We start from the raw sequence: 17,735 nt of genomic DNA, 5'->3' as shown, positions 1-17,735 counted from the left end.
TTTAAAAAGGAAAAAACTATTAAAATTGTAATACTCAATATATACTGATAACAGAAGATGAACACGTCACATTTGACTTCTGCAATTACAAGAGGTGCTCCAAGTGGTTACATCAGCATAATCTTAATACAGTTTTTTTCTTGTTTTAAAATATGTATACATTTTTTTGGTACCCTCTGTATATGTTTCCCCTTATAAGTCTCAATATCATAGGACCTTTGCCCACACTGCAATACAGCATACGACTGCTGTGCCGTTGTGACACCTTTCACCTCTGCACTATCGGTTATACCGCTGTGAATACCTACTGTGTACAAAAGGCAAACTTGGAGATGATCATAATAAAAAACAGAGAGGGGGCAAAGCAAGCAGCAAGTGAAACAGCTTGAATCTCGGAAGTGAGGCAGAGGTGGTGGGGCTGTAGATTCTTTGTCTCATTGGTTAAGTGAGGGGGCGTGCAAAGGCAAATAGTGAGAACAACGACCACATTGTCAGGAGTTGATGAGTAAACAGAAACCAAGAAATAGGAGACAACAAAAATGCTCTTTAGAGAACTTTAGAAATGAACGGTTGAGAGCAATAGAATGTTGGTTTTATAGGTTAGTTCAAGGTTTGGGGGATGCAGGAGTGAATTAAATACATGTGTAGCTAGATAGAGATGAAAAGTGCTGGAACGAGGAAGTAATCTGTGGGACGAAGGCCAGCGGTGACTGTGTTTGCTTTAGAAAGAAGTCCGTATGTGTTCCCACCACCATTAAAGGGAGGGGCACAGAGATGAGGGCAGGGAGACATTTCTGCAGTAAAGAATAAGGAGGAATCTGTATCTTCTTAAAATAATTTTAATATTGATTTCCTGAAGCTATGCTTTATGGATACAGTATTTACTATTTAATAACTCTACTAAGAAATGCGAACAACTCATTTTTCAAAGAGACTGAACAATGAAATACAATCAAAACACCAAAAATAGATTTTTCCTCATGTTGCTATATTGTGCCATTGTATGATAGATGGCCCGTCTTGCCTCTAAAATATCCTGCATTGCATCCTTTCCTTCAGCATATACAGGCCTTTCTATCCAAGTAAATAAGGGACATGAAGCCCTACACGCCCCTTTTCGCTTTCCTTCAGAGATCACTGTCTCGCTGCCTCTGTTGGTTCATTCCCCTCTCACCCTTCAACCCACTGCACGCTGACTTCCGTCCCGTCTCTCCAGGAAAGCGCTCTCACATGGCCACATCCCAGGATATATCTAAGGACTAACCCTTTGGTGACTCACCCTGTCCTTGACCTCATTCTCTTTCTGTGGTTCTTCTCCCATCTCTCAGATGGATGCCTCCTNGTTGTGAACTCCTTTAGCTTTTTCTTGTCTGGGAAGCTCTTTATCTGTCCTTCAATTTTCAACAAGAGCTTTCCTGGGTAGAGCACTCTTGGTTGTAGGTCCTTAATTTTCATCACTTTGAATATTGCCTGCCAGTCCCTTCTGGCCTGCAAAGTTTCTGTTGAGAAATCAGCTCACAGTCTTATGGCAGCTCCCTTGTAGGTAACTAACTGCCTTTCTGTTGCTGCTTTTGAGAATCTCTCCTTGTCTTTAATCTTTGGCATTTTAATTGTAGTGTGTCTTGGTGGGGGCCGCTTTGGTTTCATCTTGTTTGAGACTCTGTGATTCCTGGGCTTGGGTGTCTATTTACTTCACCAGGTTAGGGAAGTTTTCTGTCATTATTTCTAAAAATAAGTTTTTAATTCCTTGCCCTCTCTCTTCTCCTTCTGGAACACCTATGATGAGAATGTTGGTGTGCTTGGTGTCTTGCAGGCCCCTTAAACTAGCCTCACTTTTTTGATTATGTCTTTTTTTTTTTTGCTGTTCTGATTGGGCGTTTTCTGCTACCTTATTTTCCTAATCACTGAGTCAAGCCTCTGCTTTATCTAATCCCTGTAATGTATTATTCATTTCTGACTGGTTCTTTTATGTTTTCTATCTCTATTTTTATGTTCCCTATCTTTTTGTTGCAATTCTCACTGAGATCATTGAGCATCCTTATGACCAGTGTTTTGAACTCTGCATCTGGTAGATTGCTTGTCTCTATTGTGTTCAGTTATTATTTTTTTTTCTGGAACTTTGTTCTGTTCTTTTATTTGGGACATGTTTCTTTGTCTCTCCATTTTGGCTGTCTCCCTGTGTTTGTTTCTATGTTTTAGGTAGGACTGCTATGTCTCCAGTCTTAGTGAAGGGGCCTTATGTAGTAGGTGTCCTGTGGAGCCCAGTGGCGTAGTCTCCCTGGTTACCTGAGAGGTGTGCTGCATGTGTGTCCCTTATGTGGGTTGTGTGCACCCTCCTGCTGTAGTTGAGCCTTGGTTGCTGTTTGCATGTCATTGAGAGGGGTTCACTCTCAGCCTGATTTGTTGTGAGGACCGGCAGTGACTATAGTGCAGGAGCTGTTGTGCAGGGGCTGACCCTTGGAGTAGAGTTCACTTTAGCAGGGTACTGGTGCCTGCCCAGTGTGCCCTTTGGGTGTGTCATCTGTGCAGGCAGCTGGGTGGTTCTCCGGATGCATCTGAAGACGGCCACCAAGCATGTCTGCCCTGGTGCCTCCTGGAAGGGGCCCTGCTACAGGCCAAGTTTCGCTGCAGCCTGTGCCCTCCCTGGGGTCACCTGGCATGAGCCACAAACCAATCCACAGATGGCAACCACTCATGCTGGGCTTGGAGATGCTTGGGAGAGGCCACGCTGTGAACCGAGGCCAGCTACTGCTACTGCCAGGCTTGGAGTTGCTTGGCAAGAGGTACAGGGCATGCCAAGGCCAGGTGCTCCTTGTTTGCAGTGTGTGAACCTATGAGAGATTTTAGGAAAGTCTGTAGCATGAGCTAAGACAGGCTGTTTGTATGGAAAAGCCACTGCAAGCCACTTGGGTGGGCCTGCAATTTGGGTGGGGCAGAGTCTCAGGGAATCACTGGGGGAGGACAATCTGTATTAGCCAGGCTGATGGAGCTTAATTATGGCAGCTGCCTGTGTGTGTACCCGGGAGCGGGTAGCACTCAACAAAGAAACAATGGCCTCTGCCAGCATTTCTTTCTGGGAGAAAGCTGCCCCTCCAGCCCTCACCCTGAGCCAGACAATTCAGTTTCTCCTCATATGTCCCTTGCCCCTTTCAAGCTTCTGCCTTTGTGCTGGAGCTCAGAGAAGTGAATCCATCAGCAAGTAAGTCTGTGCAAGCCTGTGCCTGGTCTATTTAAGAAGAGCACCTGATAGTGCAGCTGCCCTCCATCTCACTCAGCCACAATCTCCACTCGTGTTTAGAGCCAGAAGTTATGGGGACCTTTTTTTTTACCAGCACCAGAACCCTGGGCTGGTTAGCCTGGTTTTGGTTGGAACCCCTGGCTCATCTGGGTGGACCTCCATAGCTGAGATATCCCTGCCAATTTTTAACCGCCACACTTGAATATGGAATCAGCTTGTTTTGCATCTTCACCCCTCCAACTAGGCTTAGGTTGGCTTTGTCTGTATGTCCTTAGTTGTAGGACCTCTGTTCAGTTAGACTTCAGGTGATTCTCAATGATGCTTATTCTGTAGTTTAGTTGTAATCTTGATGTGATCGTGAGAGAAGGCAAGCACAGTGTTTACACTATCATCTTGACCAGAAGTCCCAGAAAATTTGCATTTTTGTCAGGCATCCAGATTGTCTGGATAAAGTTGAACCAAGGAGCCCCCTGGATGACTGAATAGAAAGTCAGGAATTGAGAGTTAGAACAAGGACTGGAACTGTCAGGATGGATTTATAGAAAGCAGCAGATTTGAGATGAGTCTACAAAGTCTAACTTTAAGGGTGGGTGAGATTTAAAGACAGAAGGGAAGCATATTCTTGGAAGAGGGAATGTTCTGAAGAAAAAAAGCACAAATTTAGGAGTAAATGTGGCATAAGAAAAGGACAACTGGAAAACAAGCCTGAGAAAAGCCCCAGAGAAGCTGGTTTCCACTCCCCGCATGTTGATTATCCACATACCTTAAGCTTCTTGGACACTAACTTCTTTATGAAGGTAACCAGAATATAAAAGAAGGAATCTTTGTTTCTCTTTATGCCTGAAACTGAGTTTTACATAAATTATGTCTAATGATAAGGTTCAATGGACATACAAAATACAAGATCTAGAGCAACAATTCCTAAGCCAACCAAACCCTTTGCCTGTACACAAACTCTAAAAGTGATGATTTAGTGTTTTGCATCAAATTAATAGTCATTATGGTAGACATATGACATGCCGTCTTTCCCCCCAAATAAGACCTAGCTGGAGAAGAAGCCCTAACATGATTCCTCCAGGATATGGAGGGCACACACCCCTCACATGAGGTTTTATGACCTGTTTCAGAGAGAAGGCTGCCTTTTCCACAAACTCCTTCAGCTTAAAATATTCATTATGCCAAGGTGCCGTATTTTGGCACCTAAAATCATGCGAGGGCTTATTTTCCAGCTAGGTCTTATTTTCAGGGAAACAGAGTAGTACAAAAAAAAAACACAAAAACATTGCCTGAGGAGCCAGAAAGAACTGGATTTGAATCACTGTTATAATACTTATACGTGGGGCATTTTAGTTGGCCTCTTTGAATTTCAGTTTCCCAACCTGTAAAATAGAAATAATAGTAATAGTACATACAGACATACCTTGTAGTGGGTTTTGAAGATTAATTGAGTTAGCAAATGTAAACTCCCTGGCACATAGTAGATATGTGTGAATGAATAAACAATATTTGTAATTTTTTTATAGTTGTAAAGAACATGTTTTAACTGGACTAATCCATGATTATACAATGATGTGATGCATTTTAGGTCAGATAGATAAAACAGCACAATTGTGATCTATTAAGAGATACTTATGTTTTTTTTCGTACAAAAAAATGGTGAAATTTAATTGTGGAACTGATTAGCAATGTGCTGTAATTTGAAGGACACCCTAAGATATGTTTACATGGGACCTGACGTGTCCTGTGAGAGTTTCATTCCCTGGTGACTCTTGCTGAGCTATTTCGCTCCAATCAGTCATTCATGTTCAGCGAGAATGACTTTTCAGTTCTTTTCTCTCTCTGACAGTGGGGAGAATACTGCTGAGGAACAGGAGATCTGTTGGACATCAAGAAAAATTAGAACCATCTTGTCATAAGGGGAACCCACAGAACATCAAGCTGGCTAGAGCCTCAATGGGAGGTCCTGCAAGCCTTTGTCTGGTGAGCTATGAGTACAGAAGAAGGGAAAAAAGCAGAGAAAGGTGGCACTGATAAATGTCAAGTGCTCTTCCCCTAGTCTCTGTCTGGTTTGAGTCCTATTGTTCCCTGCACGGTAAATTCCTCATTTTCATTAAATGTCACACAAATGCCTTTTTATTTTTGATGTCATGTCACAAAGTAAAATCTTCTCCAAAGAGAAAGCGAGGCTTAAATGTTCTCAGCAGGTGGCTTGGGAAAATCTGAGAACAGAAACGGCCTCTTCAAAAAATAGTAAAAAAAGGGAAAAAAAAGGCAATAAACTGTTATATAGGGAAAAAAAATAAGTATTGAAACGGTTTTAAGTAATCCAGTTCCTTTAATGTGTTATTAAACACTATTTATTATTACTGCCTATTATTGCTCACTATTTGCTGCTGTTATTATGTATAATTACCCTCTCTTTCATTTCAGAAATTCAAGATATAATGTGCCTTTCTGGCTTGGAGACTTTTTCAGTTTACTATTCTGACTTTTCTGAATTACTGTAGGTAATATGTCTTTAGAAATTTATACTTTTGGAGGAAAAAAATGTTGTTTCATTTACATTAAAAATACAGTGAGTGTTAATGAAAGAATGATTTTTCTTGACGGAAAAAGGAAGCAGAGTTACATTAGCATGGAATTAGAAATAAGGTTTAAATGCTAACCATAGATTAGATTAAAAAGTAATTTGTGCTTAAAGGATGGACTATAAATTATAGAAGGAAATAAGATTTGTTTATACCTGGGTGCATAGGAGTTACTTAGTTCAGGTTTATTGGATGATTAATTTATAACCCAATGAGAAATAAACCAGAGTCTCTAGCCCCGAGGAGTTTCAAAATACATCTCCATATCACTGTCAGAGCAGTCCCCATCTACACACACACATACATACACACGCACATGCACGTGAATGGCTCCCGTGTCTCATCTCTGTGCAGATTCCGTGGTAATTACCTAGTCATATCAGCACAATAGTATCAACTCAATCCTGAAAAAGTCTTGCAAGGGTGGACTCCTATAAGGCTTTACGGTAGGTAACTTTTGGTTTCTTATCAGAAGAAGCAACAGCGTCCAGGAAATACATAGAACTTTGCTTTCAAATAGTGAAGAAATTATTGTGCAATGGAGTAGTCAAAGAGGAGGAAAATGCTGCTCAATGTAGGAAGCAGTGTTATTTACCTTTTGAATAAGAGTGGAGGGTTTCTCAATGAGAGAGGTCAGGAGTTCTCCAAGTCAAACTGCACGTAGGCACCGTAGAAGGCAGCTCCCATACGCTGTGAGAGAAGCCCCAGAAAAATCCCTCTGCACCAAAACCTTCCCTCTCAACTGCCATACACTGAAACTCCAACTGTTTCCATTCACACATCAAAAATTTGCTTCCTTAGAAAGAGTACTGAGAGGCATCCAGTCGAGACTTGCTCGAGCCAAGTGTGGTAACTACCCCTGTTAGGGAGCCCAGAAGTCAGGGGACATCCAAAGGGGTGGAGGGAGGGGCTTCATGGTGGGCAAACTCAGCCAACCTTACGATTTTGTCTTCTCCTAGACTTGGCCAGTCTATATGGTCTTTGATTTCTCATCAACATTCTTGGGCTTATCTCTCCATGTTAATTGTGACAGTAAAACAATAAAGATCCAGATTTAATTTTAACTCACGTTGGTCAGCCTAGGGCAGTGAGTGAAGATGATGAGCTAGAGAAATATTAATCCTGGCTGGTTATTTAATATAGGCCCTGTCTAGAGAACACTATCAAAGGCGCTCGCTCAGGACAATGAAACTCTTCAGTTACATTTTGGTTTATCGCCGGTTTCTCCTCACATTTTGTACCCTGTTGGTTTTACTGCCCCTGCCTATCATCCTCCACACTAAGGTAAGTGAACCTGGGGAACAGGCTGGTGGATTTCCTGATTTATTTAATGGTCCGTCCTTATTGCTGTGTTGTAATTGCCTGGCTCAGAGCTGAATGAGTGGTGAGACTTTGGGCTTGAAGTCAGGGTGCTTATAAAATGTGTTTTGTCCATTTTTCTCCTCAGTGGTTAATGTGGGTTGATTCTCAGTATGATTAACTAGAATCATTAGATAGAGTATTCAGTCAGACTTGTTCTCTGTCTGTCAACTACAATAGATGAGAAGAAGCAAAGAAGCACAGCCCTTGAGATCTTGTAGTTCAAGTTATTGATCTCCAGGGAGACTCTGCTTTGGCACAGCCCCTTCCCCTGAGACGAGGCCACAGTGTAATATCAAGGAAATAGCTGGAGGGACAAGAAGTCCCAGGATCTAGCCCAAACTAATTCATTTGTCACCTTCGTGGCTTGGTGTGGGTCGTGGGACCTCCTGGAAATTTAGTTTCCTCATGGGATAAGAAGACATTGGAAGCATGAAGTCATTTTCCTTGGATAACCAGAAAATCTGATAAATTACTGTACCATGTTTTGACTGCTTCATATTTTATTTTGTTTAGGTATACGTGTAAGCATTCTTCCGTTGGCTTTTAAATGGAGTCAGTCTATGAAGTCCAAAATGATAAACTCAATACATTTTTAATCGCTTAGTAAAATGATTTGATTTGAATGAGCACATATTTAATGAGCACCTTCTCTGTGCCGGACGTGACGGGTGTCACAAGCTGGTAAGAGGACCGACACTGGAGCCAGGCTGTCTGCTTTAATCCCAGATTTAATTTACAAACGCTGTGGCCTGGGCAAACTCCTTAACCTCTCAGTGTTTCTGTTTTTTCCTAAGTGAGATTGGGATAGTAACAGGCTTATTGTGGGAATTAAATAAGAAAGCACTCATCAGGCACTTACTTGGAGCAGTGGGGGGCATACAGTATGCGGGGCAGGCTGGGTCCCCTCAAATGTGTTGACTGCACAGCTGGTGCAGTTCCCACCAGCCCATGATGCCTTTTCTCTGCTGTTACTCTAACAAGTATTAATCAAGGTTATACCAGTCTAGGTTAACATACAACCACCCTACTGATAACACTGGGGGTCCCCTAGCCTCCCTCAGAAGTCAGCCACCAATCTGGGAATCTCTGAAGGGAATTCCTGTGAGCTAATGCAAAGTCCTCTTTGACTTGGCCAAGCTTACTACGGGCAAAGCTGAAGAAGGAACTGGCCCCTGCTGGTTGTCTGTTGCCCGGGGCATCTGCCCAGCTGCAGCCTCTCCTATGGGCCTCTCCTTGCTTTGAGCCCCCCTAGTAAGTACTCCTTGGAGGGAGAAAAGAACTTCTCACCCTGCTTTGTCAAACATTGTTCTGAGTCCCATATTCTTGTAGAATTTTTGGTGAAAACATCAGGCACAGTCAGTTGTTTTGGGTTTGGTTGGCTTTGCAAATTCTGTTTGAGGCTAATCCTCCCGTCTCTTCTCTGCCCCTAGAGGACAAGTTTGAGTCTCAGACAAGAGCTGTAAACTGAATGCGCACCCCAACCCCCTGTGAAGACTTGTCCTCCATCTAGCATGGAGGACAGCCTTCTCTTTCCAACTCACCCTGGTCCTACGGTCCCAAGACCTAGCTGGATCCTACCATGAGCACACCCTGATTCATACCTGGACCCCTGCTATACTGTAATATTTCTTGGTTAGTCTCAGCATAGGTCCTTACTTATACCAGAGAAAATGAGAAACTAAACTGGTTAAGACAAACTTAGGCCATGACTGCATATTATTTGTGCTGCTTCTTCCTCATATAAATCCATGACACTTTGATTATCTTTCACAAGTTTCAGAGAAAATGAATACAAACTCTTTGAAAGAGAAAACAAGTAAATAAATAAGCAATGATTTCAGTGCATAATTCATTAACTAGAAAGTACATTCTTATTAAGAAAGGGAGTCATTGATTTTTTTTCAAGGTGTTATGACAAGAGTACATTAGGTCTGTGGGGACACCAGGAGCCTAGCATTTGATGAACTATGTTCCTCTTTCCTCTCCCTCTAATCAACTCATTTGTTAAAACTCAAATAATGTTAACAGAAGGGTTTTTTCCTAGTACAATAACATGATTTCATTTTTTTGGCTACCCTAAGTGCATATTTAATCTTTCAATCAACTGCTAATTAAACTCAAAGAATATTATTTTAACTGTTGCTCACAATGAGCAGATTTTTTCCTTTTTTTTCCAGAGAATATGGTCCTTTGGAGGGTATAAAATTTAAGTAGAGGCTCACTTTGATATGGATGCAAATCAATTTATTATAACGTTCAGGATACCAAACTGGAGAACATTTTGCTTCTACACACACAGTAATAGAACAACTAAAGAGTCAAGCAAAACAAAAAGTCAATTTTCTTTTATAAAAAACCATAAATCGACATGATCTAGAACCAACAAACAATGAATTATTGACTGATTTTTTTTCCCTCTTTTTCCTAGTTGTTATTGAGTTGTTTGTACAGACTGGACTTAACCCTTACTTTAATCCCATCTCAAGTCAAAATGTGGCATCAATGACGAGAGCCCCTAAGTGGTTTTTCAATGTAATGTTGAAAGGGAAGGAACCCACTTAGCAGACTGTGTTTCTATTGCAGGCACTCTGCCAACTGCTTTACCTAAATTGTCCTATTTAACCTTCATGACAAGCCAGCAAGACAATCACATATGTTCTCTCATTCTTACTTTACATTTGAGGAAATTAATGCTCAAAGATGGGTGACCCAACCAAAGCCACGTGGATGTGTGGAAACTGGGCTTGAACTTGGGTTCTGTCAGAACTCGTAATTTATGTTTTAACAGTTTTGTTTTGTTTTGTTTTCTCTATTTGGTACTTTTAAATGCCCTCTATTTTGAAGAGTTTCACAAAGTGTGGTTTGGTGGTCATTTATGAACTCGGGCATTTCTCTTCATGATGATGCTTTACACAGGTCAAGTCACAGAAAAGGTGTAGCTTGGCCATTACCTCAGTTGAACTCATGCTACACAATGTCTTTAAGGTAAAAACTGGCAGTGATTTTAATTACTGGTGATGGGCCTTGATAGCCAAAGACGTTCAGGCTATAATATGGAGCAAAGGCATTGATGTGAGTGAAAGGATTGCAGTCCAGGAGACATAGATTCAGGTAACAACCCAAACTGAGCTCTGGAGAGAACAAAGAAAGGCAGGGTTTGTAAAGGTGAAAACCACACAATGTAATTCCTTTATGTAAATGAAGGTTGCTGGCTAGGTTAACAGGGATTGGTTAGTTCTAGTGTCCGAAAGTGGGAGGTGTAAACTGCAAGGAGAAGTTAAAGCCTATACATGTCCACATAGCTGTTGTTGTTCCAGGATGTTTATGACTCAGCCATGAGCTGAGCTCAGTAACATGTTTAGCAACTTAACAGCAAGGTGTGCCCAGGCTCCACTTCCTTAGTAGCTTCCTGACTCTATTGTAAAACCACTTGACTCTCTTAGTAATGCTTATTCCATTTTATTTTCTCCATTAGCAGCCTGTGAGAACTGACGTAGCCGTCTTCTTATGTGCATGTCATTTACTGAATGTCCCAGAGTCCCAGCTGTACAATGGTCATGCCAGCTTGTCAGGATACGGTGCCCCTTCCCTTCCTACCTGTGCCTGAGTGCTCACCCTGAGTCATGGCGTTAGGCTGGCATCCTGATATCTTCTAGTTAGACCTTAGAACTGTGTTTTTCATGGAAATGATATCTTTTGAGTCTGACAATTAAGTTCATGAATTTGCCACCATGCGCTTACATTGGCAGCACTGTACAGACAGCTAGGTAAGGTTTCATAACCTTGGGATATCAGTGTCTCACAGCTGTGTTCATGTAGATGTGGGGTGGTGTCTTGCTGAATGGAGTTCATTATTGTTGTTGCGCGTTTTTGTGTGCTGTTGTGAGAATGTCTGAGCTTGAGTTAGAGCAATGAACAAACATTAAATTTCTTGTTAAACTGGGCAAGAGTGGAAGTGAAATCAGGGATATGTTAGTCCAAGTTTATGGGGATGATGCCATGAAGAAAACGGCAGTGTACAAATGGATTAAACGTTTTTCTAAGGGGAGAAAAGGCATCACTGATGAAGAGAGGTCAGGGAGGACAGTAACGAGCAGAACTGATGAAAAATCACAAAAATTCATTGAATTGTGTGTCAAAATTGTTGGCTGACTGTGAGAAGCATAGCAGACCAAGTAAACATTGCTAGAAAAACAGGAGAATCTTAACTGAAAATTTTGGCATGAGAAAGGCATGTGCAAAAATGGTCCCGAAAGAGCTCACCAATGAACAAAAGCAAAGGAGAGTCAAAGTTTGCCAAGACCTTTTGGAGAGGCAAGACGATGTTTTGGGTCGTGTTATCACTGGTGATGAAACACGGGTATACCAACATGACCCTGAAACAAAGCGTCAAAGTGCACAATGGAAGTCAGCCAATTCTTCACAACACAAACAGTCCCGTCAGTCCAAATCAAGAGTCAAAGTGATGTTGCTAAGCTTTTTTGATATCAGAGGGGTTATTCATTATGAATTGGTACCAACTGGGCAAACAGCTAACCAAGTTTATTATTTGGAAGTGCTGAAAAGGCTGCATGAAAAAGTTAGATGACCTGAACTTTTCATTAACAATTCGTGGCTCTTGCATCACAACAATGCACCAGCTCACATGGCACTGTCTGTGAGGGAGATTTTAGCCAATAAATAAACAACTGTATTGGAACTCCCTCCCTACTGACCTGATCTGGCCCCCAATGGCTTCTTTCTTTATCCAAAGATAAAGGAAATGTTGAAAGGAAGACATTTGGATAATATTTAGGACATCAAGGGTAATATGATGACAACTCTGATGGCCATTCCAGGAAGAGTTCCAAAATCCCTTTGAAGGGTGGACTAGGCGTTGGCATCAATGCATAGCTTCCCAAGGGGAGTACTTTGAAGGTGACTGTAGTGATATTCAGAAATGAGGTTTGTAGCACTTTTTCTAGGATGAGTTCGTGAACTTAATTGTCAAATCTCATATAGCAAAGGAGCATAAGACTCACCCCAGAAACCCACGGGCTAAGTCAAACAGAAGCTTAAATTTAATCCATAGGAGTTAGGTGTTACTGGTCCAGTTTTGTAGATTTAGAGAGACAGACAGAGGCAAGTAAATAGCTTGCCAAAACGTGGCTATAGAGATGTTTCCAGTTGCATCTGCCTGACTCTAGAGCCCATGACCTCAGCCACAAGTGGATATCTGTATCTTTATAGCTTCCACAGTGGTAATAAGTATACTCTTAATACATTGGTATGAATGTCGCTTTATGGATAGAATTCTATTTTCTTATTGCTTAACACGGAACCACCAGAAATGCTGCCTTTTTAACTGTCACAGAGACATAAAGAAAATCTTACTCCTTCTCTAATGAGAAGTTAGTGATCAGTACAACAAGCCTGTAATGTAATTGCTGTTTATGTAAATATTTGAATGAAATTAATAATCACACTGAATTTTTCTCATCTTGGAGAGGAAATTTCTTAACTCTTCCCAGAGACAGACTTGTGAACAAGTGGCCACAGTTCCAAGGATAGGCTGTGTGCTGCATTGTTCTTTTGTGACTATTTCTAGCACCTTGTTCATTTTTATACTCTTCAGTACTCTGTACTATTTCCTTACTTATTTTCCCAGTTCCTGGCTTTTCTTTGTATTCTATTTTTTTTTTTTTTTTTAGCTGAGCCATCCTGCTACCTATTGGCAGCTCAGCGGCTACTCAGCTCGGGCTGGACTCGAACCGCTGTTGCTCAGAGCTCAAACTCTTGAGCGAGCTCTTAACCAATTTTCTTTGTATTCTATAATGAATCAAAACAATAAGAAGAATGCCAGGTTTGTTTGAAGAGCAGTAAGAGGAGAGAATTGAACAGTAATGTTTTTTGTTTGTAGAGTGCCTTTTCTCCAGGTCTGTCTCCATCTAGTTTATCCATTAGTTAGGACATCTTTTGTGATAAGCAGGGAAACAGCCACACGGCTACCTTCGTTGACTGATTGTAAACACAGGACCAGATGTCACCGTTCTCTCGGGTACTTTTGGATTTCTCTAGAAAATATTTTACACCAAGAGGGACTTGAAAAGGGGAAGGGCTGGGAGCGTCAACACGCAGAACACCAGTGCCCTGAACAGCGGGTCAGGGAGGGAGGACCTGGCACCAAGGGCCATTCGATTTCTGCAGCTGTCAGCTGCTGCCTATGCTTCCTTCACAGTGTATTCATTTTACACATCATGGATTTCAAAGTTAGACTAGAAATCATAGTAAATCAACGAAATGAAACATGAGAGATGTATGGTGCGACATCGAAGTAAACTAAACAGATGGGAGAAACACTGTGCTTGTAAAAAATGTAAACTTGAAAGGGAGAAAGGATCTGCTCAGAAGGAGGAAAAGGGTAGGTTGGGAAGTCTGACAAAGAAAATGAAAATGAGTGGGAGAGGATTTAAAAAGACCAGGATGAAAGAAGAGGGAGGAGACAAATTCCAAGGAAACAGAAAGAACTTTCCAAGGGCCAAATATAATAATTAAATATGTTAATGGAAACAATGGATAGCATTTTAAATGTTGGTTTAAAATATTGTGGGGATTTAGATAAGGGAAAAAAATGCTATGAACTCTATGAAAGTGAACATTTTAGACACACGAGAACATCAGCATGACAGAGGGCAAGAAATAAGAAAAGATAGAAATCGTGCTAATAGTCAGGTCGGTGAACAAAACCAGAAAATCCAAATTTGATATATTTTTGTCTCATGAATATTTTATGAGAACTTGCTAAGCCCAAAATATTGTGCTAAGTGAACTGTGCAATCTAAGTAGAAGTTTAAATTAATGTTTCTGCTTTCAAGTAGCTTGCACAATTGCTGAAAATCCAATACATACTATGCCAAATTTAATCACAAAATAAGGTTGTGTATAAATATATGCCCCATGCTTTAAACAATCGATGGATTTGTGGTGTAGATGTGTAATTAACAGGTGGATAAACCTCTAAGGATTCGTCAGCCTCCAGCCCCTCCATTCCCCCATCACACACAGTCCCACCTGCCCACGACCTGCAGCTCCTATCTTCTTTTCTCCGAGGATCTGCTACCCTTCCCCCCATTTCCAGGCCTGAACCCTGTGTGTCATCTCAGATGCTTCAGATATGCCTAAGCCCCCATCACTCAGGCTGGGTCGCTTCACCTCTCACATCCCTCCCAACCTACTTCCCCATCTCCATTTCTGCTGGCACTGCTTTCCTTGAGGCTGACTTCATCTCTTTCTTCCATAGACCATTTTCACACTCTTTCCCCCAGTCTCCTGCCAGAGTACTATTTTTTAAATGCTAACCTGCTCCTATTATACCCATGGCCACACTTCGTCAGTGGTGCTCTTTTGCCTACAGGGGGAAAATATCTAAACCAAACATGTATACAGTGATGGATCTTTAAGATTTCACCATTTATGTGTCCTAACAATGCTCCCTGAAGCCCCCAATACCTATCCCCCCATTCACATTTTACGGATCAGCCGTGTTTCCCTCTTTGCAGTCCCTAGCCTCCCATGCGTGTGCCTCTCTGTATCTGCACATGCTGCGTCCTCTTCCCGGGGTGCTCTCTCCTCTTGTCCTGTTTTTGGGAAAGGCAGTTCAGGCCGTTACACATACTGAGTGCCACCCTCCATGTTCTCATTGCATTATGGATACGCTGGCCTCCACTAGAGTATATACTCCATGTTGCTTTGATCTTTGCTCCCCCTCTAGACTATAAATACCAGGAACATGGAACAGATCACGTAGTGTCTGTTTCCTCCAGTGTCAGACACAGTGCCTGTCACATGGTCGATAGTTGATAGCTATGCTGAATTGATGGATTGATGATCTCCCTTGGCAGAAGGAGGTGGAAAATAAAGCCAGTTCTTGTAGGAAGGACAGGATGCAGGAGAGAGAAGGCGATGAAAAGAAGGAATTTCAAATAGAGCAAACAGAGTGATTGAGGGGTAGAACAAGAATTTTGGTGCAAAAAGGGTATCTCTTCCACGAGCTCTTTTTTTGCCTTCCATGATACCTGCTTATACCTAGTTTGGTAACAGTAACCAATGTGAATGCCCACTGTAAGCCTCACAGCAACCATTAGACATAGTATCATCATGCTCAGGTCAAAGATAAGCAGAGACTCAAAGTTAAGGAATTCGCCCAAAGCCACAGTCTGTAAAGGGAGCATGACAATTTAAACACAAATCTGTCTGATTCCCTGGGTCGTTGAGGGCATCACTTTTTTAACGGTATGTATATCAGGTCTTTAAAAGCTTGTGCACGGGTTACCTTTCTGCATTGTTCCTGCGTTTGCGATTACAAAAGCACACATGGAGATGAGGCCCCCTCTACCTGCATTGCCCAGCAACCACAGCTCATGGTAGAGCATTAGTGCGAGCAAGAAATAAACTTTGGTTGTTTAAACTGCTGAGATTTAGGGAGTTTTGCCTCAGTTTGTCTTGCCTTGTCTAAGATTATGTAGAACTCCCCAAATGATTCTGTCAAGCTTTCCCTGGCCCATTTCCTCATCTGTAAAATGACCGGGACTCTTAAAAGGGTTCCAAACATTATTATCCATAGGTCGGCTGCCCCAAATTTCCCTGAGGTGCTTGTTTACAATCACAACCTCGGGATGTGAAGTCCAGGGTGCTGCACGTTTAACAGACTCCGTGTCATTCAGAAACAGTTAATCCAAGCACTGCATTTTGATCCTGCTCTAATGCATAGTCAGGTTGGAGAACTAAATGATCTCTGTGGCTGTTTCCAGTTCCACGGTGTGCATGGGTGTGGAGAAGACAGTGCATCTCCATTGTTAATTAGTTGCAGAGGTTAAATAAAAAGCAGGAGTTAAACATCCAACTGTAACTGGCATACAGGAGCCATCAGTTGCCTTTTCTGCTCCCTATTTGGGCCCCAAACTAACAGAAAATGCAAGTTAATTTTCCTTGACTTTGCAGTGCAGCTCCTTTTTACTCTCCGTCTTTTGAGATGAGGACATTTTGAGTCATTTCAAGCTTTGCAATTAACATGGATTGAATCTTATGAAATCATTGCAACAGTAGGGGCAGGTGTATCACAGACCATGCAAAGCTCTTTACGGGCTCTGTCCAATAATGGTGCGTTGCTGGTAGCACACAGATTTAGAATGCATGGTTTCTCTTCTTTCTTAATTGCTTTGCAGTTGCCGTGAGTGAGAACTGTGATTGGTCCCACTTTTGTCAAGCTGTGCTGAGCGATCATACCCACATACAGACTAATTCATCAGCCACATTACTTCCTAATATCAGTCAATGTGTCACTAAAAAGAGGGGGAGGGTGGAAAAAACTACTTTTAAAGTCTAATTTATATTTCAGTTCCATCTGGAGCTATAATTTAAAATGGAACCAAAGTGATTTTTAAATATAATCAGCCAAGATAATTTGACAATCAGAATTTGGGGGCAGGCATGGGTTGGGGGGGGTGGGATTAGGAGAGAGGGCATTATCCAAATTGCCCAGTCATAGCATCATTTGTCTTTTCCACCTCTGCAGCAAGTGAGGTGGTTGAGGTGGTTAACGTTGTTAAATGAGACCTGGGAATGTTGGAGAATGTCAGCTATGGGAAATTAGCCTGTGCAGGTAAAGATTTTAGTTCCAATTCTAGTTGATTGGCAAAAGAGATGTGAGCTCCGGGAAAAATGTAGAGACATTCACCCACTGGGGTGAGGGTCGAGATATCTAGCGTCAGGCAAGTAGGAAGGGAAACAGAAAAGAGAACAAGGGAAAGAAAAGAAGTTCCTATGCTGAAGAACTTTTTGTGAATAGGCTAGAGATTGAGCGTTTTATATAGGGATCTAGATACATGAATAAAAACAACTGTAGAAATAACACAGAGAAAAAACATCCATTCATTCATTAAATATTACTGAGCGCTTACTATATGTCAGGAACTCTTTAGGTGCTGGGAATAGGGCAGTAAATGAAATAAGTTATGCTCTCAGGGAGTTTACACTTGGGTTGAATCCCTACTCTACCACATACTAGCAATGTGATCATTGATCCTTATTTCAACAGGGAATTTTAATGGGGACTAAATAAGTCACGTAGAATGCCAAGTATTGTGTCTGGCATGTAGTAGGCATTCATAAATGTGATTTTACTATCCTCTCACTTAATCACGAGTCAGAAAAAAATGTTTGTTTTACTTGGCAAATATCTTTACCTTTGAAGTAACCTTTTCTATCTATAAAGGCTATAATCAGCAGTCTGGATGAAGTTTATACAATCGGGACCTCCCCTACCCCACCTACATTCTCTCCTCCACTCTAAACACAAAGCAAATAAGCATTTCTGTAGAACAGAATGGGTCAGAGAAGCAAACAAGTAGAATGAAGGTGAGAAACGGTGATCTTAAGTGCTGGGGTCAGAGTCTGGCTCGGTGCTGCAAGGTAAAGGCTGGACAGTGGTTTTCTGGCAGCTAGCAGAGACGAAAAGAGCTGGACTGACCACTGCGTCTGGAAGCACATACTGCCCAGACTCCTGGCCG

General features: G+C 41.7%; 1 protein-coding gene across 6 annotated transcripts in view; it reads left to right on the top strand.

Annotated features, from left to right (window-relative positions):
• The window catches only part of SLC13A1 (solute carrier family 13 member 1), a 140,196-nt gene that overhangs the window by 43,860 nt on the left and 78,601 nt on the right, over window positions 1-17,735 (top strand). For 4 of the 6 annotated variants that reach the window (XM_019632810.1, XM_019632809.1, XM_019632808.1 and 1 more), the window contains one exon: window positions 5,085-5,218. The exons of 1 other annotated variant lie outside the window; for it this stretch is intronic. In XM_019632810.1, the coding sequence (XP_019488355.1) occupies window positions 5,085-5,218 (134 nt within the window). Of the gene's footprint in view, window positions 1-5,084; window positions 5,219-6,957; window positions 7,111-17,735 lie in introns of those variants that run through there. One more of the 6 variants, XM_019632811.1, reaches the window with a different exon arrangement.

The sequence above is a fragment of the Hipposideros armiger genome, unplaced genomic scaffold (assembly GCF_001890085.2).
Source record: "Hipposideros armiger isolate ML-2016 unplaced genomic scaffold, ASM189008v1 scaffold_1177, whole genome shotgun sequence".
NCBI lineage: Eukaryota > Metazoa > Chordata > Mammalia > Chiroptera > Hipposideridae > Hipposideros > Hipposideros armiger.
Note: the sequence above shows the minus strand (reverse complement) of the source record. Positions and strands in the feature narration are given on the sequence as shown.